The sequence below is a fragment of the Sphaerulina musiva genome, assembly GCF_000320565.1.
Source record: "Sphaerulina musiva SO2202 unplaced genomic scaffold SEPMUscaffold_3, whole genome shotgun sequence".
Classification (NCBI taxonomy): Eukaryota; Fungi; Ascomycota; class Dothideomycetes; order Mycosphaerellales; family Mycosphaerellaceae; genus Sphaerulina; species Sphaerulina musiva.
The window spans coordinates 1,507,345-1,534,215 of NW_016017385.1; the positions used below are offsets into that span (position 1 = coordinate 1,507,345).

At 52.4% G+C, this 26,871-nt stretch overlaps 7 protein-coding genes across 7 annotated transcripts; 2 read left to right on the forward strand and 5 right to left on the reverse strand.

Annotated features, from left to right (window-relative positions):
• Positions 1-217: 217 nt before the first annotated feature.
• Positions 218-2,853, reverse strand: SEPMUDRAFT_41152 (uncharacterized protein; the record flags this gene model as incomplete). The annotated part of the gene is made up of 2 exons (XM_016908816.1): positions 218-2,491; positions 2,554-2,853. 2 exons carry the CDS (start codon positions 2,851-2,853, stop codon positions 218-220), a joined length of 2,574 nt encoding a protein of 857 aa, XP_016762601.1.
• Positions 2,854-6,246: 3,393 nt separating this feature from the next.
• On the reverse strand, positions 6,247-7,625 carry SEPMUDRAFT_148181 (DNA-binding protein). Its single transcript, XM_016904757.1, has 3 exons — positions 7,422-7,625; positions 6,849-7,370; positions 6,247-6,770 (listed from the first exon to the last, which is right to left on the reverse strand). Exons 1-3 carry the CDS (start codon positions 7,601-7,603, stop codon positions 6,758-6,760), a joined length of 717 nt encoding a protein of 238 aa, XP_016762602.1. The 5' UTR covers positions 7,604-7,625; the 3' UTR covers positions 6,247-6,757.
• A 168-nt stretch (positions 7,626-7,793) lies between these two features.
• SEPMUDRAFT_148182 (GTP-binding protein GUF1) lies at positions 7,794-10,038 on the forward strand. The gene has a single exon (XM_016904758.1). It carries the CDS (start codon positions 7,804-7,806, stop codon positions 9,790-9,792), a length of 1,989 nt encoding a protein of 662 aa, XP_016762603.1. The 5' UTR covers positions 7,794-7,803; the 3' UTR covers positions 9,793-10,038.
• A 957-nt stretch (positions 10,039-10,995) lies between these two features.
• On the reverse strand, positions 10,996-15,768 carry SEPMUDRAFT_148183 (uncharacterized protein). Its single transcript, XM_016904759.1, has one exon. The coding sequence runs from the start codon at positions 15,528-15,530 to the stop codon at positions 11,175-11,177; it is 4,356 nt and encodes a 1,451-aa protein (XP_016762604.1). The 5' UTR covers positions 15,531-15,768; the 3' UTR covers positions 10,996-11,174.
• A 2,098-nt stretch (positions 15,769-17,866) lies between these two features.
• Positions 17,867-19,819, reverse strand: SEPMUDRAFT_82784 (NAD(P)-binding protein). The gene is made up of 6 exons (XM_016910318.1): positions 19,562-19,819; positions 19,338-19,432; positions 19,092-19,241; positions 18,802-18,986; positions 17,939-18,675; positions 17,867-17,878 (listed from the first exon to the last, which is right to left on the reverse strand). The coding sequence occupies exons 1-5, from the start codon at positions 19,748-19,750 to the stop codon at positions 18,470-18,472; spliced, it is 825 nt and encodes a 274-aa protein (XP_016762605.1). The 5' UTR covers positions 19,751-19,819; the 3' UTR covers positions 17,867-17,878; positions 17,939-18,469.
• Positions 19,820-20,531: 712 nt separating this feature from the next.
• Positions 20,532-25,007, forward strand: SEPMUDRAFT_155197 (uncharacterized protein). The gene is made up of 2 exons (XM_016907605.1): positions 20,532-20,868; positions 20,970-25,007. The coding sequence occupies exons 1-2, from the start codon at positions 20,644-20,646 to the stop codon at positions 21,189-21,191; spliced, it is 447 nt and encodes a 148-aa protein (XP_016762606.1). The 5' UTR covers positions 20,532-20,643; the 3' UTR covers positions 21,192-25,007.
• On the reverse strand, positions 20,532-25,007 carry SEPMUDRAFT_124640 (isoleucyl-tRNA synthetase). The gene is made up of 2 exons (XM_016901928.1): positions 20,970-25,007; positions 20,532-20,868 (listed from the first exon to the last, which is right to left on the reverse strand). Exon 1 carries the CDS (start codon positions 24,875-24,877, stop codon positions 21,401-21,403), a length of 3,477 nt encoding a protein of 1,158 aa, XP_016762607.1. The 5' UTR covers positions 24,878-25,007; the 3' UTR covers positions 20,532-20,868; positions 20,970-21,400.
• Positions 25,008-26,871: the final 1,864 nt, after the last annotated feature.

Genomic DNA, 26,871 nt, shown 5'->3' on the forward strand with positions numbered 1-26,871 from the left:
GCCTTACCATAGTGGAGGAACATGTAATGGAGTCGGAGTTCCCATGAGGGTGATAACACAAGAGTGAGGTGATGATAGGTAAGGTATGTTCATGCAGTAAGGTGTGCATCGTTCTTTCGTATCAGTAATATGCTGTATCTATAATTACCCCAATATAGGGACTTGTCTAATCGCTTGTACAATGTACAGATGTCGTAAAAAGATCGTGAGAATGCTTTTACCATGTAAACCTCATCAGACCTGGGTTGAGTGCCACAGGTAATAAGAAATGCCCAGCCACAACAGTGCAGAGGGGGAAAATCGCAATGAACTGATCAATCTTCCAAAAGTAAGGCACACCGATTGCCAGCACAATCATCATTGCGATGCAACCGAAGCAGAAGATGAAGGTGCCCTTGAACTTCTTGATGACATTTGGCACTTCTGCGAAGAAAGTCGTGTCCGTTGCTTCTTTGCTCGTGGCTCCCCATGACATGTCAACGCTGAACAAGTGCGATAGCAGAGCCTGCGAGACGTGCAGAGAGACACCGCCAAGGAAGATCATGAGAAGTGGTACCCAGGAGAAGTTCTCGATAATCGCGCGGAATAGAGTCGCTTCCCCAGTGCGGTACCTCAGGACAGCAAGGGAGACATTGCCAAGACCGGAGAAAATGACGACAATGGCGATCCAGATCTTCCATGACGAGAGATAGTAGTGATCCAGTGCGCCGTTGTACCATCCAATCAGGAAGTAGTTGGCAAGTGTCAAGACCCAAGCAGTTCCAAGCGCGAAGTAAGTACCAACATATGCCATGATCGTGAACTTGGATGCGAGGGGCATGCCAGAAGCAATGAAGCGGCGGAAGAGTTTTGTGAATGGTCCACGAGTGAGCCAGTAGCGGAAGGGCTGGAAGATCAACTCGGAACAGCCGTAAGCATACTTCTCCCAACGTGCCAGTTCATCGTACACTGTCAAAGAAACACCTTCCTTGAAGCCATCGCCCTGGTAAGCACCGAGACGGACGAGGTAGCCAGCAGTTTGAAGACGGAGAGCCATGTCGAAATCTTCGGACACAGTATCTTCGGACCAGAACTTCTCGCGGTCATCACCAAAGTAGCAATCATAGCCAATAGATTGAACGGCAGACCAACGAAGGACGGCGTTGTGTCCGACGAACGGCGCGACATCACCGTTGGCGACAGCGAAACGGATGGCAGTGTAGATCAAATTAGTGAAGAACGTAATTCCCCTCTCGAAGTAGGAGTCGGTCACGTTCATGACACCGGAAGAGTACTGAATGATGGCGACCTGTGGCGATGCCTCCATCTCCGAGACGGCGTCCAAGAAGCAGTCGCTGGGCACACGAGTGTCCGAATCGATGATCAGGATATAATCACCCATGCGGATGTTTCCATCAGCCCAGGTTCGGCCTTGGTCTTCTTCGACGACCTCGGAAAGCGCCTCGCGGTATGCATTGGCCTCATCCTCTTGGTTCCAGCCTTGACGACGTTCCACAACAGCAAGCTTGTCTTCGACACGGTTGCTGACCCACATGGCGTAGTTCATGTTGGAAGCCTTCTTGAACTTTCCGCGGCGGAGGAAGACCTCCTCGCCCTCAGCGGGTTTGGGGGTATGTTTTGGTCGAGCAACCCAGCCGATGTTGTGCTCATCATAGTAGTCCTGGCGAGCGCGGGCGTCGTCTTCGCTGATAAGCTGCATACCATCATCGTTGATGAAGATGTTAGCAGTGCCGCCTTGCATCTCATATGTAGATATCGCGTTCTTGATGGAAGCAATGGTCGGTTCGATGACAGCCTTGAGACCTTCCTTGTAGACAGGCATCTGAATCGTCATGTGCGGGAGACCATTTTCGCCGCGTCGGAGACGCTTGGGCTTCAGACCGGAGTAGTATTTGGTATTGGCAGACATTTGCGAGATGGGTCCAATGAGCTGTGCCAGGTTGCCAATCACCGATTGGAAGAAAAACAAACCAACCCAGAATTGCAATGGGAGCACAACGATCAAGGCCATGCGGATGTAAGACTTGTCGACTGCGGTCTGAATCGCGAGCTGTCTGACACCAAGACCAAGACAGAGGATGGACAGTGCTAGAGTGGCAGCACATAGGATAGCTTGCCACAGCACGATGCTCCTGGGCTTCTCCGAACCGTTGGCCTCCAGATCTGCACCGCTTTCAGAGCCATCTACTTCGTTCACAGCGACGCTGCCTTCTTTCTTCTCGTCGATGGAAGAGTTGTCGTCCCAAATCATCTCCATGAGTGACTTTTCGATCTTGTGAGCGCGATCAAGCAGGTGACGAGGCTCGTCGTCCCAGACGACCAAAAGACCGCGGTCTGCAATGAAAGCAGCGAACTGATGTTTTTGGCAACGAGGAAGGTAGGAGATGTCCGGGAGGACTTGGAGTCGGAGACCGTTCTTCAACGGAACGTACGATCGATCGTTGTTGTGAAGGAAGAGCTTGATGACTCTCGTGTTGACAGTCATGGCTACCTGTGAGGCAGGTTAGATCGTGCTTGCGTGCCTCTAGATATCAATAGCTTGCAAGAACTCACCCTGACGTTGAGAGTCTCAATGGCTTTTGCAAAGCCATATGGCTCCTCGACGATGTCAGCAGGACAGCAGGCGTACTGTCCTCTTGACTTTTTGAGGACAACACCCTCGTCCACTCCCCCTGCAGTCCAGAGACGCTCCATTTGCTGTTGGTAAAGCCAGTTGACCATGACATCGCACTTGATCTCATTGATATCCTCGGCTTGTGAGTTGCGGAAATCGCCCACTGGGTACAGTGATGCTGGTCGTGACCATGATGCTGGAGTAGCGTTGCCTGGCGTTGGCGCAGCTGTGCTGACCATACTTTGTGACGGGAATGGCTTCTCGGTCATCTCTTCCTGGACCGGCGGCTTTGCTTCTGCGTTGCCCTTCTTGGGCTTGACGTACGATAGGAGACCCATCGTTAGGGAACGTTATCAGCAAAGCTGAAGCGTCCTTGTGGTGGAATAGAATCGACAATAGCTCGAAATGTATATGATGGAGTCGATGCTGTGTTGGTTTCGACAATTTGTATGTGGTGAAGGGTGATACACAGGTGGACTGCGAACACCTGCAGAGCGAATGAGAATGTAGGCAAGTGCCTATAGTCCGGAATATGAGACGAGCGGACAAGTGAAGAGCGAAGTAACCATGGATTTGGGGACGAAGAAGGCAGTATATCAAGACCCATGGCGTCTGATCTCCCAGCTATCTGGCAGCCCGCCAAAACCTACTTTGCAGTTGAGCCCGAGCGCAACTCCTGCCTCGTGAAAATCTGGACCGCCACGATTTCATAGCGTGGAGGTAGGTTTCTGTCGCCGGCGGGAGTCGAGAAGCAAGCCATCTTCCCAAATCCCAGGATTACTGACTCGGATCTGTTTCTGGCGTGGTCCAAACAAACTAGGCCTGATCAGTAAGAAGTCGTGCATACGAACCACGATGCCAAATAAGGTTGCTGGCACCTTACTCACTGCCGAGCAGACCAGCGTAGTAAGAGAATTTGCTAGACTGTATTTGGCTCTTGAGTTCGGCAGCCAAAAACTCAAATACTCCTCTGCAGTCAAATCATTATTACCACTGTGCTGCCATACCGCGACGCCAAGCTCCGATATTATTACGTTGAACAGCACACTGAAGCAGTGGGCCCATAAGTCCAGTTGTAGCATGAAGGAATCGACTGCGTTTGCCGCTACTGCACCACAATAGGTCTCAACTGCACACTGTAGTCTGTGATCCTATAATGCCGCCCGTTGCAAGACTCTGCGCGTTGCCAAGAGGCATCGATCGCTAAGACATGGCGTTGTATCGATGAGCGGTGATAGCAGAAGAGTCGAGTTATTCATCATCGCTAAACTCGAGTCCAGAGCACGAGGAGATCGTCAGTCCTGGAAGCGATGCAATACAGCGCAAGCTCATGAACGCCATTCACCATGCGGGCTGTGCCAACTACTACACCAAATGACTGCGCGGCGATCTGTGATGAGAACTGCCTCCAGCGAGCCGTTCCCAACCCGCCAAGATGGATTGTGTTCTGCCAACTACCTGCAGCTGTGCTGGATATGTGTAAAATTTTGAAGCCCTAGAGGTGCGTTCACTGTGCATATCGGTAGTCTCCATGCGGCACGAGTCTACTCTTTCGAGCGCTCGGCTCGAGAGCCAGTTGGTCTTTCCATCTTAGCTTCGAGACGAAGGTCCGATTTGGGTCGGCTTGCCAGCTCGCGGAGACCGACTACCAGGTGCTGAGATGCATGCTCCGAAACGAGTCGAAGCTTAATCCGAGCATTCACGCAAGTGGTCGGCGCTTTTGTGCAGCACGCTTGCTCAAGATAGCAGCGGCGGTCTCCATTGTATCTAACGGTCGATCGGTCATCGTAATGCAGTTCATGTGAAAACTGCAGCAGTCGTTTGCAGCATCGTAGCCATTGCTATCTGGGATTCTTCTTGAGTGCGGAAACGCAGCGTGATGGGCGAGGTTGGCGGCGCGCCGAGTGGGCCGCCTTTGGGGAGTGCTTTTGTCACAGCAAAGGCCGGGATGATGCAGGTCGTCATTGTGGAGGTTGGTGCCATACGGTTCTGTAATGCTGCTGCGCGTGTTTCTGCTGTCGGCGCGGTCGTGAGGCGTGTCGTCGCAAAAGCGTCCGGCAGCCTCGTTCCTCCCGCCCGTCCTGGAGGTTTGTTTGCAATTGCAACCGTGTGTGCCAAGACACCAACCTCCGACTCTCCGAGAGTTCGCGTCAGTCCCGTCTTGCACCTAGTGCCACCTACATGTAGAGAGGTACATGTACCAGACAGACTTTTTCCAGGTTTCAATGTTCAACGCCTCCAGCTGAGACACACAACGCACCGGCTGTCAGGAACTTCCGCACCTTGGTCAGTCGCCAGCGCCACTGCTGTCTCGGAAGAAACATTTCAGCGGTGCTGCATTTCACATCACACTCTGCTGGCGTGCGTTGTCCAGGCCAGAATCCGCTTGCAAATCCAGGCGACAAGAGCCAATTCCAGTAGAGCCGAATACCTATACACACGGGCATGATTACATGTATCTCCTAACTCTTACCTTCGAAGGCTGCGATGGTCCCGACGGTATCTAGTCGTCATTGCGCCCACTTCGCGCTACTCTCGCGCGTCAGGTCCCAAGTCTTCACGACCGGTACTGCCGCTGGAACTAGTATTCGGGTCAAGCTTAGCCCTGCCGTAGGAGGTAGCATCTTCACGATGTCAATCTCACAGCAAGATGCAATCTCGATGCTACCTCCTACGTGTTTCCAAAGGGTGTAAGAGTCGGAGCAATTCTGTAGATGCTTGGCACGCAAGAGGCTGCTGCGTCCGACTCCTGTGTTGCTAGCACACTTCGATCACCTCTCTATGCTCTCCCTCCTCTCCGAAGATGACCGAGCAAACTAAGACCAAGTTCGCCTGCAATCCTGCCACGATGAGGATCTCTGATCGTCCTGTGAAGAGATTTTTAGAAGAGGCAAGCGCGGCAGACAAGCGATGATACTAGGTAAGGTACCTATCGTGTTATCAGCATTAGTACGTGCATCCTCCGAAGCTTCTATTCCGGCATACCTCCTACCGCCACAACCGTGTCTATCGAACTCAAATGTTGAGGGTTGTGCTGCTCTGAAGCCTCGCCTCGTGCTTCATGGCCTTTGGCAAAGATTAAACACTACCTTACATGCAGATGATATTGTCGAACAGATCCTGGTACCTGACCAGATCTGCCACCTCACGTTGAGCCCCACGTGCTGGCATCTCAGATTCTTAACAGCATGTGATAATGTCTGCATCGTAGCTTTCTTGCTACCTTGACGGCACTAATGGTATCTTTGCCCATTGCTGTCGGCTTTACAATGAGCCGACTGGATCTAACCTTAGGTACGCTGCTGCCACCACAGAATACTGCCGACTTAGTGCACCCCTTGTGCTGGAATTGTGCGGACAGCAATATAGGGCAGGTGGCGTTCAACCGTTGGCATCGTGAAGGTTGCAGGGATATGCTAGCGATCAGCTCCTATATCTCGACCGGGCTTGTCCTTGCAGAAGATGGCGGTCTCGCGGCACAACGTGATCTTAATACAGCCACGGCACGTGCATTTTTCCGGACCCTTCTCCTAAACCAACATTACACCGACCAGGTGGCTCGCGATGCGTTCTCCAATATCCGATATCTGATATATCGAGTGCTAATGCGGTGATAGAAGTGGAAGCTGCCATGCTATCACATCACCGCATACACAGCCTCCAAGCTTTTGGAATGCTTCTAGAGTGTCTCGCCACCAGACATCGCCCCATACGTTTGCGAACCAGCGGATTGCATGCCCTCGTGGTCGTTTGGAAATCTACTTTACCCTAGTATTGCATAGCCAGACGAAGCACTTAGCGATCCGATCAGCTCGTAAAGCACAGTCACTACTTAGCAGATTACTCATCCCTCACGTTGTTTCGTCATCTTGTCTGCTACATTCACAGAAATTCGTACAGAGCCGCCGACTTGCTATCGCCAAAGAAGACCTTCCAACATTTGGCTGCATGCTGAGAGTCTAGAGATGAGGTGCTAGTTCAATGGCAGGACACCGAACGCCCGGAAACTCATGAACGGCATGGTCACATTTAAACTCCAAATTCCCAATCAGGACATCGCCATCATAAGTTTGGCATCGTCAAGAACTCCGCCGATGTCTTCGACGTTACTTTCATAACTTATGTCAAAGAGTCATGCTAGAGTCAGTCGGCAAGCCTGGAAGGTGTTAGCGAAAGGAAATAACCACCGGTGAACTCAGAAGCGACGCCATCGTCCGCACTTGGGTCAACATACCTGTAAGACACCACAGTATCAACTCGATGGTTCTGTGTCGAGAAACTTCTCAGCATCACTTTCTCCGCATTCTTCACCTCCTTCGCGTCCGAATCACCCCATTCTAGCGGCACCTCACTGTCCGCATCTGCATAGACTAGGACGTTAAAAGTGCAGTTTCCGTCCAGCATCGGTAAGAAAGACACAGATGCGGTAATCTGTCTGAACAAAGCTTGAATCTCGGACTGAATCTCGGCCTCAGTCTTCTCGGGTCGAGCAGCTTTGCTATCCACAGCAGGCGCCGAGTTCTCTTTATCGCGTGCTGAAGATCGAGAGTTACTCTTGCTGTCGTCGTTGAAAATATTGACATCGAACTGCCATCTCTCGACGTGTTCGCCGGTTTCCTTGGATGTGACCACGATGACAAGTTTGGAGATCTTGGATTTTTGGACCCATTTGCTGAGTTGGGACATGATTTTCTTGATGTATGCTTTGACTTGATCGTCTAGCGTGACCATCATATTGAGGCCGTATTTCTTGACGCTACAACTATATCAGCGAGATTTCCCTGTCCCAGATCGTGATACCGCGCACGCTGTGAAGTCCTCAGGAGGGTAGACGCCCCGCTGGAACAAAATTGTGTTCGTGGCATATTCGAAGAACTCGGTAACCAGTTTCGAGCTGCCTTTGAGCGAGAGCTTGTGTGTTTTCGCGTCTTCGGACGTCTTTGACGATGAAGCTTTCTTCGTCGACGGTTCTCGTGCGGTGGACGGCATGTTGATCGTGTTCTGTGTGGATGCGGCGTGGTGATGTCCGGGCTCGTGAAGATGGCACGCTTTGTTTATATAGTGATGGCGGGCAGGCAGTCGCGAGGGACAACGTGCCAAGACCGGAGGTTCTCAAGTGTCCTCAGCTGTCACCGTCACCAGCAGCAAACAATGGTGGCATCCGATCGCAGTCGATAGTCTCACCACTCATGCGACAATGGTTCCTGGCGACTAGAGGAATCGCCGGCGCGTGTCGCTCAGCAACCCTCAGCGCCGCACGGTATGCGGGAGCTGGACCAAGAGCTGGGAATGGAGCAGGCCAGCGCAGGGCGGCGCACTCGCTCCACGATCCTGTCGCGGTCGAGCAGCGCATTGCGAAGATACCCATTGAGCGCTTCCGCAACTTCTGCATCGTCGCACACGTCGACCATGGCAAGAGCACGCTCAGCGACCGCCTCCTCGAGTTGACCGGCACCATCCCCACCGGCGGCAACAAGCAGATCCTCGACAAGCTGGACGTCGAACGCGAGCGAGGCATCACCGTCAAGGCGCAGACGTGCTCCATGATCTACCGCCACCACGACGGCCTCGAGTACCTGCTGCATCTCGTTGACACCCCGGGCCACGTGGACTTTCGCGCCGAGGTCAGCAGGAGCTATGCCAGTTGTGGCGGCGCGCTTCTGCTGGTCGACGCCTCGCAGGGCATCCAGGCACAGACGGTGGCCAACTTCTATCTCGCCTTTGCGCAGGACCTGACGCTGGTGCCGGTGCTGAACAAAGTCGATTTGCCGACCGCCGACACGCAGCGCACCATCGAGCAGCTCCGGGACACCTTCGAACTGGATTCTTCCAACGCCATCATGGTCTCTGCAAAGACGGGATTGAACGTAGCAAAGCTGTTGCCGCAGATTGTAACGGACATACCTGCACCCGTAGGTGACGAGAACGGTCCACTCAAATTGCTGCTCATTGACAGTTGGTACGACAACTACAAGGGCGTCATTCTGCTGGTACGCATATTCGAGGGCAAGGTCAAATCCGGGGATCGATTGGTCTCGTATGTCACTGGACTGGAGTACATTGCAGGTGAGGTCGGCATAATGTACCCACTCGAGATGCCTCAACAGTGTCTGCGCGCGGGCCAATTGGGTTACATTTACATGAACCCAGGCATGAAGCGAAGTAAAGAGGCGAAGATTGGCGACACATATACCACGGTTGCATATAAGAAGTGGGATGTGGTCAAGCCGCTGCCCGGCTTTGTCGAGCCGAAGCCTATGGTGTTCGTGGCAGCCTTTCCTACGGATCAGGGAGACTATGCACATCTGGAGGACAGCATCAACCAGGTCACGCTCAATGATCGCTCAGTTACGGTCATGAAGGAGAGCAGCGAGGCACTCGGAGCAGGCTGGCGTCTCGGCTTCCTGGGCACTTTGCACTGCTCGGTGTTCGAAGATCGTCTGAGGCAAGAACATGGTGCAAACATCATCATCACGCCGCCTTCAGTGCCGTTCAAAGTCATTCGTCGGGATGGAAAAGAAGAAATCATCACAAATCCCAATCACTTTCCAGAGAACCAAGAAGTACATCAGACTGTTGCGGAGCTGCAAGAGCCATATGTCGAGACCACGATCACCTTTCCTCAAGACTACCTGGGCGAGATTATCAAGCTCTGTGAGGCAAATCGAGGCGAGCAGCAGTCCCTTAGTTTCTTCACCTCCACGCAGGTCATCTTGAAATACCTTCTGCCCCTGGAGCGGTTGGTTGACGACTTCTTTGGGAAGCTCAAGTCCGCCACGAAAGGTTATGCATCACTCGACTATGAAGATGCTGGGTACCGACAGTCCAACATTATCAAGCTTCAGCTCCATGTCAATAAAGTGCCTGTGGATGCTGTCGCTAGGGTTATCCATTACTCCGAAGCTGAGAGACTTGGTAAAGCTTGGGTCACGAAGTTCAAGGAACACGTTGATCGACAAATGTTTGAGGTCGTCATACAAGCTGTTGCTGGCAAGAGAGTCGTGGCGCGCGAGACCATCAAGCCCTTCCGGAAAGATGTGTTACAAAAACTGCACGCTGCTGATGTCAGCCGAAGACGCAAACTATTAGAGAAGCAGAAGGAGGGCCGACGCAAACTGAGAGCTGTCGGCAACGTTGCCATTGACAACAAAGCTTTTCAGAGCTTTCTGGCTAAGTAAGCAGCTCGTTCTCGTATAAAAATCAGATGCTCTCAATTGCCATGCATGCTCTTGGGTCACAAAGGTCATTGTTGCGACATGTCCTCTCGAAGATCAACGATCAACGATGAACTCATCCGATGAATCGTGGTCCAGGTTTCCGCTGCTGTCCTTTCCCCACACGCCCACAGAACTTACCAAGATACCATTAAGACCGGCAAACCATCATGGAGTATCCAGGTGGACGGGTATAACTCGCTATAAGCCAACAGAATGCGCTCACCATCCGTCATGCCGTCGACCTACTGACTGGCGCAGGGTCCTCCCAAGTTCCGCGGTACCAAGAGACAAATTGTCGGGTGCCCCAGCTGCCCGGCATGTCAGAGAACTCAGACATTGTCTCGGATCATCCACCGCACAGGATTCGATGGAAATATTCCGTACTCTTGAGACTAGTCATATCTTATTAGATATTCGTGATCTGCGAGAAAAAAAAAAGAAAAAAAAACTTCCTTGGCCCCGCAGTGACTGAGATGTCTCGGTCGTTCCATATATATTCTTTTTCATGTTCAAGGGCTAGAACCCAGCCCGATGTTTTTTTGGAATTGTCTCAATAATTTGCCTTTTTCCTTAATTTCCACCCAATCCTTTGCTTCCGACAGAAGTGTGTCAATCCATATCATGTCTCATGTCGTATAGGTAGGCGTATACTCTCGTTCCCCTATAGCGGCAGGCGACGGCCCCGCTTGGCACGCAGCACAACCGCATGGCTTGTCGTCATGGCTTCCACTCGACGATTGCCATGCAGTGATGAGCGTCGAAAGGTACATTTACATGTACATGTGATTGGTACCTTCTACCTTACCTCCTAAGTTTTCAGGAGGGAGCTGACATCGTGGACATATACGAATGATGACATAATATCTTACTAAGCGAGTGCCAAGCTTGATCAGTGATCAAATGTCCGGAGAGAGGAGGTCTGGTCTGGTCAGAAAAGAGTGACGAGGGAGCAGTATGGCAATACAATCAGTGAAAGACAACGAATTGCTAGTACATTAATGTGCTTTTCCTTCGGTAGGCTGTTCGCCATCAAGCGTCGACATCGGTTTGCCCGCCAAACCTCACACATGTGTGGAGCGCGATGCAGTCAAATGGTGCATGGGCCCATGTGTTATTTGCGCGCTGGATTGACGCAGCTGTTTACAACAAGAAAAAGGGACTGGATGACCAAGACATTCATTCATTACTCATATGCTAATAAACATTCATGCCTACCAACGCCTCGCTTGCTGAAACGCTCCAATTCTAATCCAAGTGAATTATAATGACCAGTCGATATCATGGCTTTGCTTTGCGCAATGCTCCAACTATTGCCGTGGAAATTTCTGGTTCTACGCGAACACTCACGACGCGGCTGGTGTCGCAGCCGACTCCTGAGTCGTCTTCAGTCGTTTCGCTTCACTGTCCATGCTCTCATCTGCTGTGCGCTTGGCGCCAGCGGAAGGAGACTTTTCGTAAGGAGTCGTCTCCAGTGCAGAGTTGGCATCAGGTGCCTGGTTCGCAGACAAAATTTTGGGTCGTTTCGCTGCTTGGTCCTCATCGCTATGATCAGCCACACGCTTCACACCCGCCGGGGGAGGCCTGACGTCTGTCAATGCCCCTTGGTTCGCATCGTTCCGGTCCATACTTTGAGCTTGGAAGCCATTCACACGCGGCAACGCAGGTGATATTACATTCGAACCAGTCTGTGCAAGCTTTTGGTCAGGCTTGCACTGCTGAGGCGGAACCGGAGAGGACAGCTGGGCAAGTGGCGCTGGTCCACTCGGGCTCGAAACATGCTGCTGTGGTTTTGTGGCGCCACCTACAACATTCGGCGTGGGCCTTTGAAGTGGGCCGAGCTGTGCTCTTGCTTGCGGCGCGGGAGCATGCGCCTGGATGGTCGGACCTGGTTGGTGCGCAGGTACAACAGGAGGCGGCGAAATGCCCGCGTTGGTTGTTTGCTGCGGTCGTTGTACCGGAGGCGGTCTAGGAAGGGATGCTGAGCTGGGCGACGCAACCCGATTCGTCTGCTGCTGCCCATTCTGCGACGAAGATATTGAAGGAGCAGCGGAAGGCTGAAATCTGGGAGCTCCGCCAGCTGCTGACGATGTGCCCGTCTGCGAGCCAGTGGCAAGAGGCCGTGGAGGGGCTACTTGCATCGGTGTTGGAGCAGTCTGAGGCTGAGATTGGGTCGCTGCACCAGCTACTGGTATTATACTCGCATTCTGCATGCTGGCAGTAGATACAGGTCGGGTCGCAGTCGGCTGTATATTCGACGGACCTGGCCCTGACGTTGGAGGCTTCGGCTGTATGCCCGACATGGCGGGAGGCTGCATCTGCTGCGAGAATGGCATCGCAGTGCTGCTGTTGACACCAGGTGCCGCAGTCAAGGGCTGAGAGCTGGTCATATTTTGTGTGGGATGCACTTGTGGTACTGGAGTTGTCGTCGTCCCAGCTATGGCGGGAGCCCCGGAGCCACCCATGACTGCTGCTGGAGCATGACTTGTGACTTTGCCAGGAGCTGCAGGTACAGCATTGGCTGTAGGTGCAGCATTCGGAGCAGGGGTTGGGGCATTACTCTGCGTACCTCTTGTATCGCCCTGCCCATACTGTATGAAAATTTGCTTCATCGTTCTGAAGGGATCCTGCGACTCATCAATTTGTCCCTCAGTTGTGGGCGTGTTGCCAGCGTGCAGCTCAGAATAATGATTCAACGCTTGGTTGAACTGCTCCTCTGCTCTAGCATGTGTGTCCTTACCCACATGTGGTTGCAAAAATTGAGGCTTGTACGCAACGATGGCCTGGACGATAGTCGCAAACGGCTGAGGCGCCGGGGGCTGTTGGGGTGGCATGCGATTGCCATTGGGCGGCTGTGAGCCATAGTGAGTCTGCTGTGGGTATGGTCCGCTTGCAGGCGGTCCACTGGGTGGCGCTTGTGCGCCTCCTGCAGGTCCGGCACCAGGATATGCACCAGGGTTGTAGGGGCTGCTATACATATTATTTGCTTGTTGGTAAGGTACGTTGTATGGCTGAGAGTAGGGAGGTCCGCCACTTCCGCTTTGTGGTGGATGTTGTGGCGGCGGCGTCGCCTGTTTTCGCTTTTTTGGATCCAGCTCATGCTCAAAGTTGATTTTCCAGTATTTGCCTTTGCCACTCTTGCCAGATTCGACGAAGCGTTGACATTGAAGCAAGTTGTGCCTTACGCTACTCTGCCAACCATTGGTGCTTGTACCGTATTTGAAATACGGCCATCGCTTTTGAATCTTATCATAGATGGTCTGCAAGTCTGCTTGGCCATCCAGCGCTGGGTCCTGCAAGATTTCATCAATGATGAAAACATAAGTGATGGTAGGCTTCTTGAGCTGTTCTTCCGTAAAGCTCTCTTGAGCAGGCATGGGCGACGGAGACTTGGCAGGCCGTCTAGGACGAGGACTAGTCGATCGTGCTGCGGATTGCGGAAGGTCGTGCGGACTGTTCGTACCAGCTGGCAGTGACTGGGCTGGCTGGCTAGGAGCGGCTGATGCATACGGCACGCTATAGTTTGGCATGCGGGGGTCCATGTTCTGTATGACCATATCGGGAGTGGCTTCACCCCGGGAAGCGGCCTTTGCGGCAGCATCCTTCTGTCTTTGCTCAACCCGAACCATTTCCAAGAGCTCATTCATAGGTGGTGGTGGCAGATTCTGGCGTTCATACTCTTTGATCTTGCGTTTCACACCTGCATCATCACGCTTCGAGATCAATCCGTTCTTCGGCGGTCGGCCTGGACCTTTGCGCTTTTGTGGTAGTTGCGACGGATCGGCACCAGCAAAGGCAGAGTTTGGATCGAGGTTGATAGGCGCGGGAGGTGACGCTTGGGTAGGAGGTCCTGCCGGAGGTGCCTGCGCGAATTCGACCAGTTGCGCCTCTGTGCTTGGCGCGCTTTGTTGCTCGTCTGCTGCTTTGGTTGTTGCTTTGGAGGCTTCGGCCTCAGTTGGAGGGGGACGTGCGTCTGGTGTCGGCTCTGCTTTAGCGACGGCTTTGGTCGCCTTTGCAGGTGTTTTGCCACCCGTCTTTCCACCAGCCTTCGCCGGCGTTTTGCCTGTCACTTTGTCCTTCTTACCATGAGTATCTGCTATCTTCACTTCCGCATTCTTGCTGGCCTGCTTATTCTTCAATTTCAGCTTCAGTGGCTTGGGTTTCGGTTCCTTATTCTTCGGGACTTTGACTTTGAGCTTCTTCGGTTTGGTTTGCTGTGCCAATGGCACATCCTCCTCAGAAGAATCGGCATCCTCGTCACTCTCAATATCATCAATAGTGTCCGATATCCGTCGTGCTGCAAGGCTGGTTTCAAACTCATCGTCGTCGCATTCGACGCTTTCCATCACGTCGATACCTTCATCTGCGGGTAGCATGAATCTGAAGCTGACGGAGATGATGATGATCTCATCGTCATGACTGAGATCTATGTCGCTTTCGCCTCGGTTGCGAAGTTCGCCGTTGTGCAAGACTCGGTTGCCGATCACGTCCATCACCCAGGATCTCTTGTCTGCATCGTATCGAATGATCAAATGTTCGCGTGAGATCTTTTCAATGTCTTTCGGATCTTGAGGGTGTATTGCCACTTGCGCCCATTCATGCGGATCATGGAGTCTACCCTCTTTGTCCAGATACAGGTCACCTTCCAGCTCGGCTCCTTGCTCAAATTCGTGTAGGCTTCGCGGTGCTATTGAGTGATTGGAAGATGAATTGTGTTTGCTTTTTCGGGCACGATGAACAAGTGGTGGTGAGTCAAAACTGACGAAGTCGTTGTCAGGCTTCACAACATAGGAGACCGGTCCTCCTGCATCACTGTATGCGCTCAAAAGGCCATGAGCAGGCCTCCCCATCAAATCTTCGTCGTCTTCATCATCGCCACCATGCTGTGAGTGATGGCTAGGCTCGCGCGCATAATCATCCAATGTCTGTTGCGCAGCCCGTTGCATCTTCGCTCGCAAGCGTTTCTGCCTCTTGCTTTCGCGATAGACCCGGTAGAATGTCTCATCGCGGGTAATCATGACATTCGTAGACTTGACATAGTAATAGCTATCCGGAAATTTGAGCATCGCGTAGGCTTGATGCACACTAGGTTCTTCTTCAGCGATCGTAGGCGATGCGGTGAAAGCACCTTGAGCGACGGAAGGTGTACTAGGATCTGCCATACTTTCGGTTTCTGGCAATTCTCCATTGGTCGGAGGCCCATCCTGAGATTCATACAGCTCCAGGTTGGCCGGATTACCTGGAGGTACGCTCTCGACTTTGAACACTCCGCAGTCCGGCAAGCTCATGTCCAAAGTGTCGCGGACGCCGCTCTCAATACCATGGTCGACTGTCGGACGCGCTGGGGTGTCCAGTGTGCTGTAATCAAGCTGGCTGCGTTCTAGCTTGGAATCCACCGTCTTCGAGGCGCTTGCAACGCAAGTCTCGTTCGCAGCCGGTGCGTTCATCTGGCCACCCTCGGACTGCCGCACGCCGTCCCCATCACTGGCTATGTTCAGGGAATGGCTGCCAGAGCCCGCTTGTTCTTGAGCACCAGTTCCAGCGCCGTGACCTACAGTGTTCCGAACAGGGGTGGCGAATATGTTTGCTGTGTCAGGCAGGTCCATTTGCTGCATGGCCAAGTGGTTGCTGTTGTCTTTCATTGCTAGCCCATCTGGCAGATATGATGCCGGGGCGGCAAACGCAAGTCCGCTGTCTTCCATCGCCTCTGGTAGCAGTTGAGGACCGGCTGCATTTCGCTATCGCGTCAAGAGCGGAGCAATGGCTTGCAGTCTGCAATTCAAATGGCGGCAGAGGCGCGAACCCGCGGTGGGTGAGCGAGCGAGGAGAGGGCAGGAGACACTCGACGCTCAGTAAGAGGCAGGCACGGGTAGAGTCGGTGGGTCGGACTCGAGACGGCGTCGTCGATGTCCGGTGTGTCGCTAGGGTGCGTCGAGGCCTCCAGGCGGTACTGTGGAGGGCGGAGCAACACAGCAATGAGGTGCCCTATGGTTTGTGCTGCAGGTACAGTGGTGGTGGTGTTTGTCGGTGAACGATGCAGATGTAGATGCAGGTCTTGAGATCCTCCAAGTCCCTCGTCGAGAAGGTGTCGGCCCGTCCCGTGTAAGACGGTCGGAGCGGAGCACAGCGGCCAGGGTCTTTCTCCCTTTCCATCATATATAATCGTAATGTACCAACAAAATTCGCAGAAGCCCAAGCATATACTGATGATGAGTGCACTGTTGTAGCCCTGCCTCGCATATACAGACGTACTGATGATTTGGAGCAGTGGCCTTGCTCATGCTCTGTCTTTGCTAGGGCCGCATTGGCCTCAGGCGGCACAAACGGCGATATTAATTAGAAAATGGCGGGGTGCATATGTGGTCGCATCCTGTTTGGAAAATTTGGTGGACATATTGACGGAAGCTGAATGAAGGTCTCTATATCAACTACGCTTCTTAGCGTAACCAGCTGGCCGACCATCAGGCACAGTCTCCAGCTGTAGAAAGAATGAAAGATCGCGTATGTGGGAATATTGGTGCAACGAGAACAGAACGGAAATTCTGACCAGAGAGTAAGGTAGGTACCTACCTTACCTATGCTATAACATGCTGCTGCTGCACATCCACGCGCGTCGTGGCTGATGGTGAACAGACCAGACCCAGTGCTATGAGAGCGAGCGGCAGGAAGGCACCCAATGAAAATGAGTTCCTAGGACTACAAAGAACTGATGGTATTTCCGACAGCGGCCACGAATGTGCTTTTACTGATGGAAGAACCAAGCTTCGAAAGCTCCACCTGACAATAGGCATCCACGCACCCAGTTTCAAGAGCACGAGCGAAGGTGATACTACTGCGCCCTACGGCAAGATTCGGCAGCCTTCACAACGGCGGGAGGGACAGACATATATATTGTCAGGGTTCACTGGTCTTGCGCGCATGCCTCGCCAAGGACAGGGTCCTCTACGACCAAGATTCACTTTACAGACACACGATCGGACGGGCTGGCCGACGCGTCCACTTCCCACGTCAAGCTTCCCCTCCCTCTCTCCCTTTCCCTCTCTCTTGCCAAATGAATGAATAATGGCGAGAGGTGAGAGGAGAGGAGCTCGTGATCGAAACAACAACCACGCTTTACTTATACCCCCCGTACAAGTCCGACTTGGGGCCACGCAGCAGCTCACATGATCCATAACATACCTCATAAGGCAACCTCTTTCCTGAATGGTGTCATCGGCAGCGACCAGTAGGTACGGTAGGCTTACTCCGCTCTCCCACAGAGAACGTGGGAGTAAGACCGTATTCTTCCGAGTCCCGGCCTCCTCCAGACAAGCTACACTTCTCTTCGGGTCTGCTGGTGGTTAGTCCACGTCTGCATTCTGGAGTGGTGGTGCTACAACATCATCCATCTTCTTCCGCGGAGTCACAACAACCCGTGTGACCACTCCTCGTGCTAACGCTATATAATCATCTCATCTCCTGCGAGCTCACTTCTACCTAACCTACCTACTCTCGCTCCTAGCCCTCATCATCAACCGACTCTCCTCAACGACACCCACAGTAGCAGCAGTAGCAGCAGTAGCTAGCAGCAACAGCAGCAGCAACAGCAGCAATAAATCCAATACAATTTGGCCAACCTAACCCAACCCACTGCCCTTCCCAGCCTCCCCCCCCCACAATGTGCCAATACCGCTACCGCATCTGGTCCTGCGGCTGCGACGAAAAGTTCCTCACCCAACGCTGCTCCTACGCAGACTACAACGGCCACGTCCGACACAAAGACCGGTTTCGCGAAGATATTTACGAAAAGGGGCGTTGTCCACACAATTGCACGCGGCAACCGACGAGAAATGGAGGGAAATTTCAGAGAAAGGCACCCGGGCCGGATATGTTGGATGATGATACTACGGCGTTTATTGTGACTAAGGCGGCGTTGGGGACGTTGAAGCAAATTACGAGGTTTTGAGGTTTTGAGGGAAGGAACGAGGGGAGGAAGGGAAGGAACGAGGGGAGGGAAGGAAGGAAGGGAAGCAAAGGGGAAGGAGGGAGGGAAAAATGAAGGAAGTGACAGGTCAGTTCTATAAGAAACTGTGATCAGAGCTGACGAATCAGGTACTTACCTTACTTTCAGCGAAATCACATGTACACACCTGCCGCCGTTCTGTCTGTGCCCGCCTCGCTCGACAAAATATCCGTCGTCCTCGTCAACCACTTGGAATAGAACAATTCTACTACCTCATGTACCTTACATGACTTGCTTTTGGAACCACACCACGAAAAAGAAGAATTTTAGCTCATCCACTCGTCAGGATTGTTTCGGAATGGAGGGTCGTCGTGATGACTTGACAACATGCGAACGAATTGAGAAGAAGCAGGTTTTTGTACTACCACGGAAAGAGTCTTTCTTTTCGAATCCTACAAATGAAAAAAAAAGAAAAGAAAAAGACAGCTAACGCCACTGAGAAGGAGAGTTGCATAGATTGATTGTGTGCCATGAGACATGGAGTCGAGAAAAGATTCATTCACAGAGGCTTGTTGATGACGAGGGGATGAGAATGTTGTTTGTTATAAGATCTAGAATGCCCAAGTTCTACTCTACACACAAGAGTCACGTGTGTCTCTTCAAAACGAGGCAGTGCAATTAACACGAAATGACTCCATTCTAAGCAGCTCCATTAATCGTAAAGCCACCATCAATGACTAAATTGTGGCCATTGACCAGACTCATACGAGGTGTACTGAGCAAGACGACCACATCTCCCACCTCATCAAAAGAGGCCGATCGACCCTGTCGAGCTTCATAATGAGGCCACGAGTCTGCTGGAATTTTGCCTGCTGCAAGAAATGGCTTGAGAAGGTCTGTCATCACTAGTGGGCGGAGCGAGGGCGAGAGAGGGTTGGGTGTTAGCGAGTACTTCAACAGTTGAAAAAACACTTACGCAAGATGAGGTGAGGTACGTTCACACCACGGTCGGTGATGGAGGCGGAACTTACAAAATCCTGGTGATACGGCATTCACTCTGATATTGTGCTCGCGAGCTTCCAGAGCGGCTGATTTTGTGATGCCTACGACGCCGTGCTTGGCAGCAGTATACGCACCTGTGCCGGCGCTGCCCTGGATCGACATGACAGATGCAGCGTTGACGATGGAGCCCAGTTGTGGCACTCTGCCTTCTTCCCTGTTATGGTGACGAGGCGCATTAATAATGATATTAACAAGGTTAAACAAAAAGAATCATGACTGCAAGCAGCATTGATCACTTTCACACACAACAAATACTTACACGTCGACGGAATTCTGCTGCATCATTTGTTTGAGTTGATGCTTGACACAGAGCCATACTCCCATTAGGTTGACGTCCATGAGGTTTTTCCAAGACTCGAGGGGAGTTTCTGTCGCAGGTGTAACAGGTCCTAGGATGCCAGCAAAGTTTCTATATCATAATGTAGTCAGCGCTGGTTCTGCTCAAGCAGCGATTCCCTCTTTTTTTTTTTCTTTTCTTTTCTATTTATGACTACTGCGGACTCACGCAGCATAGTCGATTCGGCCGAATTCCTTGACAGCCTCAGCAATGGCTCTCTCCACTTGATCCTCTTTGGTCACATCGGCGTGAATGGTAATGCACTGACGTGTGAGTAATCAGCAGATGTGGTGTGATAGGTATTACTACTACTAGATCATGATCATCATGAACGGCTGATCATCATGATCGGCAAGGGGATGGAAGCACATCAGCTGCTGGTCACAACCCACCTTGGTGCCATATTTGGTCACAGCGGCCTTGCCCTGCTCAAACGTCTTCTCGTCCTGGATGTCGACCAGGGCTATACCTTTGGAGCCTTCCCTGGCAAACGAGACAGCTATGGCATTGCCCAGGCCACGAGCACCTCCGGTCACGAAGGCGATGCCTGGAGCGATGGGACCACTGCGAAGTGATGCCATTGTGAGGATGATGATGAGGAGGAGGAGGAGGAGGATGACAAGAAGAAGAAGAAGAAGAAGAAGAAGACGATGATAAAGATATAGTGTGAAGGAAAATGTGAACTTGCCATGGTGAGAACAGAACAGAACAGAACATTGCCCCTCTCCTGCGACCTTACAGCGTGTGACCTCGGTCGGCATTTGCTATACCATACCATGCGCTGGAGGTGGTGGATCCCAGGGCCACAATCATAGGTACAATGTACCTTATTGTCCAAAGAAACACCCCCGACACTCGGCAGTAGCTGGCAACTGCTGGCCGTAAACAACAAGAATGTCGCGGGCTTGGCATTCGCGATGCTTGTCCGTCGTCCGTTTGGAATGCGGGGCGGGGGAGATCCCACCGGACTGACCCCACTCCCCACTATCTCTTATCTGGGGGGTAACGTGACTACGCGAACCTTGCAAGATATTACATGTACTATGTATCTGTGATATCCACCCCCCTCCCCCAGTCGTGTACCTCACATAAGTATAGAAGAATAAACATGAATGTACCAAAGTCGCTTACTTCTTGGTGGCGATGGTGGTGGTGGTACCACCACAACCAGGCCAGGCTTTGTACGGCCTGACCTACTTCTACCCCGCGTCGCGTGATGCCAAAACAAGGGACACAAAGAGAAGGAAAATCAGCTTATGTGATGGATTGATGACGATGTACATGAGACACATCGATGTATTAGTACAGGTAGGTGAGGTACAGTAGGTCACCTCAGGTACATAGTCTACTCCTCTCCCACACAGCATCTCTACCTGTACCTAGTATCCTTCTTGTACAAATCAATCCATCACGCGACATCTACCAGCCATCAAAAAGAAATATCATCAACATCATCACCAACAACAGAAACATCATGTCCAGTCCATCTTCTTCATCTACACCATGGGAAGATCGTCGGGGTATGTTCCAGCGAGGCAAGGATGTCCACGATCCCGCCCGCAGAAGACCTTCACAAGGAGGAGGAGGAGGAGGAGTAGCAGAAGCTGTGCGAAGAGCATCCGTCACGAGCAATAACAGTGACCCATTGGCATCTCCCACCTTGTCGTCGTCATCTACTATGGAAGGTCAGAGACGAAGAGTGAGTTACCTAAAACCTTACCTAAAACCTTACCTCACATTTTGTCCCACTCTCGAAATTCTTTGTGCTAATATATTTTTATGATTGATTAATCAATCTAGTCCTCAGCAGCTTCGACTGGTCTCTTTGGAAATTTGACCCAACATAAGCGGGGAAGCGAAGACTATGCTACTCGACGAGGGAGTCATGCGGAGCAAATGCCGCAATATGGAGGTTTGGTGTCGGGGTGGTTCAATAAGACGTTTCGGGGTATTACTCCTACTACCACTACTGCTACAAGTGATGCGAAACTGGCGGAGCAGAGGAGAGGTGTTATGGAGTAGAGAGGGAGAGAGAGAGAGACGGAAAGTGTATATCAAGCAGTGACCGGTTCAAATGGGAGAAAACAAAGAGTCTTGCAAACAAAAAAAAAACTAGTGCCATTTGCGTAGATATGCGCATCGAGCCGCTGAAAGCTATCTAGTTCTGATTATTTCTACCCGTAGCGAGCCTGTTGAATGAGACGACCGAGTGCTGTGCTGACTCACCGATATCAGACCTTGAGCAATTTCAACAACAGTCGAATCTCCTTCACATCCGTCTCCTCCTCCGCCAGAGCTTGTTCCTCGCCGCTGACCTTCGTGATGCCCTTACTCGCAGCCTTGGCGAACGTAGCGCTCTGCTGTGTGAACATCTCCTCGACTTGGCGTTCCTGCTCGAGCCGGCTTGCTTCACCAACAGCAGCTTTGTCGTCTTTCGGTGCGCCATCCACGCCATCGACGCTGCTGACAGCAAGAACGCGATATGCAACTTGCACGTCATCGGTAGGGACCAGTCCAGCACGTTTGCGAAGACGCTGAATGCGGTTGAGAACTTCACGAGCGAGTCCTTCTTGCGCAAGCTCGGGGTAGGCAAACGCATCTAGAAGCACCAAGACATCACCTTCCGTGCCTGTTTCGAAGTTCTTGGTCTCGGCAGACTCCTTGACCTTTCGCTGCACGCGAAGATCTTCTGTAGTGAGTTCTTTGCCTTCAATCGAGAGCTTGCCGGAGTCGAGGAAAGCTCTCAATTCGTCCGCCGAGACCTTGGGCAGCGCAGCCTTAATCTTTGCGGCATCTTTCTTGAACTTCTGACCCAGACTTTTGACATCCGGTAGGACTGAGTATTCGACACCGTATTTGCTCTCTTCGCTTGTCAGAACAAGGTCACGGACGTTGAGTTCTTCAGTAATGTAGCGCTCCAGTGTCCGCACGTCCTCCAAGAACTCGAGATCCTGATGTAGCACGACGAGTGTCTTGAGTGGTGTCTTGAGCGATACCGTGCGCCGGTCTCTGCATATGCGGCCAAGTTCGATCACCTTTTGCATACGAGTTACGCGTCGCTCAACAGTTGTGTCAAACAACTCTTGTCGCACGTCGGGGAAACGGAGGAAGTGTACACTGCGTACGTCCTGTCCTTTGGAGATCGCTTCAGGAAGGTGCGGTGCTAATCGCTGGAAGATGTTATCGCTCAAAAATGGAATGAATGGTGCCAGGGCACGCGTCAGAGTGTAGAGAACCTCGTATAATGTGTTGAGAGCATGCAGCGTATCGTCGTTGCTACCCTCGTCTTCGTCGGCAACTCCGTTCGCTCCGTTTGTGGTCGGAGCCGTAGCAGGAGAGCCACTCTGGCCCTTCAGTCGATTTCGGTTGAATCGGATGTACCAATTCGTCACGTCATCGACCATCTTCAGTAGTCTCGGCACGACAGTGTATAGTCGGTAGGCCTCCATCTCCTTGTTGACGTACTGGATGAGAGACTGGGTTGCAGCCAGCACCCATCGGTCCATGATGTTGTGATTGGACTTTTGTGCTTCTGGGTTGAAAACAAAATCTTGACTGGTGTTCTTCTTGTACAACGCAGCTTGCTGCGCGAAGAAGTTGTACGAGTTCCAAAAGGGTAGAAGCACTCCAGAAACTATCTGTTTGACTCCGAGCTCTGCAAACCGCAGTGGTTCACCGCGCACCACCGGCGAATCAATCAAGTAAAGCCGCAGTGCGTCAGAACCGTATTTTTCAATGACAAGCATTGGGTCTGGGAAATTCTTGAGGGACTTGGACATCTTCTTACCATCCTCGGCGAGCACAATGCCATTGACGACACAGTTCTGGTACGGGAATGTGTTGAATAGATGTGTGCCTAGAACAGAGAGCGTGTAGAACCAGCCACGTGTTTGATCGAGACCCTCAGCGATGAAGTCACCAGGGAACTTGGTAAATAGCTCCTTTCCGGGGCCCATCTCAGGTGATGTGCCTGAGGTTGGGTCGTCAGCATCATAGCCAGGGTATGCAAACGGGTAGTGTGACGAGGCGTAGGGCATCGAGCCAGACTCGAACCAGCAGTCGAAAACTTCTTCGACGCGACGTAACGTGCCCTTGCCCTGTTGTGACGGAATAGTGATCAGGTCAATGGTATCTCTGTGTAAGTCGTTGATCTCCCCTTCATAGCCGGAGAGCTTCTTCAATTCTGCAATGGACGAGACGCAGACAACCTCCTTAAAGTCATCTGATACCCACAGCGGCAAGGGAGTGCCCCAGAACCGATTCCTGCTGACGTTCCAGTCTTTCGCTGATGCGAGCCAGTTGTGGAAACGTCCAGTGTTTACAGATTCCGGTACCCAATGCGTCTTCTTGAGATTGTCCGTAAGCTGTGTAGAGATTTCTTCGACTTTGATGAACCAAGATGGCACAGCCCGCTGGATGAGGGGTGTCTTCGATCGTGGGCAAAAGGGATATCTGTGGGTAATCTGTCCTTTCCGCACCAGACGGCTATCTTGCTCTAGCTTTTTGATGATAGCCTTGTCAGCAGCCTTGACGTGCTGGCCAGCAAAGTCGGACACATCGTCGGTAAACTCTCCTTGAGTGTTCAGAGGGTTCGGCGGAGATCTCTCCGGCAGAAAGATCTTTTCTCGCCAACAGATGGCATAATCGTCCTCACCAAAAGAAGGCGACTGATGGACCACACCCACACCCTCATCGGACTTGACGTAGGTGTCGTTGATAACACGGAATGCGATGTCCTTGAACTGGTCATAAAAGTAGTTGAATATTGGCTTGTACTTCCATCCTGCCAGATCAGAGCCCTTGATCTTGAGGGGAAACTGCTGGTACTTGTCCTTGGCCTTTTTGGGATCTTTGAATAAGACTTTGAGGCCTGCCTCCAGCATGATCAAGTTTTTGCCACTTTCCTTGTCGAGCACGACGATGTACTCCAACTCGGGGTTTGTGCACAGCGCCAGATTGCTTGGCAGCGTCCAGGGCGTCGTCGTCCATGCCACGAAGTTGACCTCACCACCCACCAGTTTCGTGACTTCTTCCAATTTTGCTCGCACGTGTTCTGGCTGTTGATCCACCGGCAATACAGGGAAGCTGATTGTCACAGCTGGATCCTGCACATCTCTGTAGTCCTCTTGTGCCTCTGACTTGGACAACGCAGTTCCCAGCGCTGTAGAGTACGGCAGGACGCGAGCGCCATGATACACCAACCCCTTCTTCTGCAGCTGCGCGAACACCCACCAGCAACTCTCCATGAATGTGACATCCATCGTCTTGTAGTCTTTGTCAAAGTCGATCCATCTTCCTAACCTGCCAATGACTTTCCTCCACTCTCCAGCATAAGTCAGCACAACCTCTCTGCATCGGCGATTGTACTCTGCAATGCCAATCTTGTCCACAGCCGCCTTGCCCCTCACTCCGAACTCGTCTTGCAGTGCCTTGTCAATGATTTGCTCAATCGGCACACCATGCGTGTCCCATCCAAATCGACGCTCGACATAGCGGCCCCGCATAGACCAATAGCGGGGGATAATGTCTTTGATGGTGGATGCGAGCAAGTGGCCGTAGTGCGGCGTACCGGTGGCGAAAGGCGGTCCATCATAGAATACATATGGCTGCTCGTCTTTGCTGAGTTCGAGTTGGCGGTGGAAGGCGTCGGTTTTTTCCCAGTGCTCGAGTATGCGCTCTTCTTCCGCCGGAAAGTTGATGGAGCCCATTGCGGGCGGTCCTTGTCGGGCAATCAGGGAGCGGACTGTGGGTGAGTTGCGAGACTGTGAAGACTAGACGAAGGTCTAAACGACTGAAGGTCTATTGAAATGCTGCTCCAGTATCAGTCGTGCAGCGTCACCACACGTCGAAGTGGGATGAGTCGAACAGTTACTTAATTAGCTATCAGGTCAAAAGCCAATGCCAAGCCAAGATCCGAGAAAAGTCCGAAATATCCATGCTGTCCATCATCTCTTCGGTTCTATGCCGCTGAAGACGTGTCTCGTCTCCACGACGCGACTCTCAAGTTTCATCGACGTCGTTTGCAAAAACTGAGCACGCGGACGGGCACGAGAGGCGACGATGAAGAGATGGAGCAGAAGAGGTCTGAGATCTCTAGGTACGCGCGAAAGGCGAACGAGATGGACAATACCACCACAAGACTCACACTGCCACTGCCGTCGAACTGGACATCTCGGCTGGTATAGATGTTGTATCTAGGTATGGGCAACGGAGGGAACTTAACGGGCAATGGAGAGACTGAAAGATCACACAAACTCATTCAAGCAAAGCATTTTCGTATGCTTGTCTGCTACCAAAAGACTTCTAGCTCAGCATTCGCGCACTGAGACCCGACAGTAAAACCATCATCATATGGAGACCTTTCGCCATCGGCTCCATAGCCTGCTCAGGCCTCATTTTTGCCGCACTATTGCGCGTTCCATGCTGGTTGCTTCCAGCCCTGCTCGTATCTCGCCAATTCCGCCTCGAGTTCCAAAGCCCTCTAGACCTGATAAAGCGACTCCACCAAGATGCTGAGGTTCTCATCAATTGTGAGCAGATCGGCAGTGGTCTTTGCAAAGGCCTCTTTGGCCAGCTTCTGGAGTTCCTGTACATGATGGCGACCCTTCATGTGCTCTACAATCTTGGCCTCCACCTCAGCCTTGGTCAGACCATGTGTACTCAATCGAGACGCTTCTGACTTCGTGGTAGCAGCTTCAACTTCCTGCTCGGGCTGCACCTTCTCTTGCTCAATCAAAAAGTTCATTTGCGCAGCGAGCATCTCCTTGCTTTTCACCGCCACGTCGTGGTAACCGGCATGTAGAGGAGTGAATGTGGCCGAGATTGAGGCGTTGTGGGTCTCCCATGAGCCTACGACCGGCTCGGCGACTTCTTTGGCGACTTCTTTGGTGACTTCTTTGGTGACTTCTTTGGCGACTTCTTTGGCGACTTCTTTGGCAGCAGCGGCGGCGGCCTTGGTGGCGGCGCGGACCTCTTCAAGACTGCAGGTGGCCTCCTCGGCCTCCTCGGCCTTTGCAGCAGGATCATTTGCCGTCATCTTTCCAGAGCACTCCCAGGCATCTGGCGACACCTGAATGGCCGCTGGAGCAGGAGCGACCTGTGGTGCAGCAGCTGGAGTCGAAACCGAGGACGAGGACGAGGCCGTGCCCGTGCCTGTGGCACTGCCGGTCGACGGGCTCGTCATCTTGTCCTTGGCTTTGAACTTAACTAGGGCGGACTTGATGAAGCTGTCGCTCGACGATAGTGAGGCAGGAATCTTCGCCGATGAAGTCGCGACCTGTGCGGGAACATGCACTGCAACCTTTGAAGGTGGTGAAGGTGGGGCTATGGTATAGTGCTGGGCACGAACTGGCGGTGCAGGAGCACCAATGCGAGGTCGCATGCTCGGGACTGCAGGTGGTGCAATAGCCGGAGCGGGCGAATGCAATGAGATGGCAGATGCCCGCGGTTCCAGAAGTTGATTCTCGCCACGCTTGACTGGGCTGGCCCCCCGTTTTGGCATTGGTCGGATGACGCGATCACGGGGAGCTCTGTTCTTCGCGGCTTCGCCCTTTGCGCCACCACTGGAGCCGAAACTGGCACTCAATGCGATCGCTTCGGCCAAGAGATCTGGGTCGAACGGTGTCGGGCCCTTGGCTTTGGGTGCGAACGCGGTGGCACGGACAGGAGTGCCTGCCGTCTTCGTAGTCTCCATACCGTACGG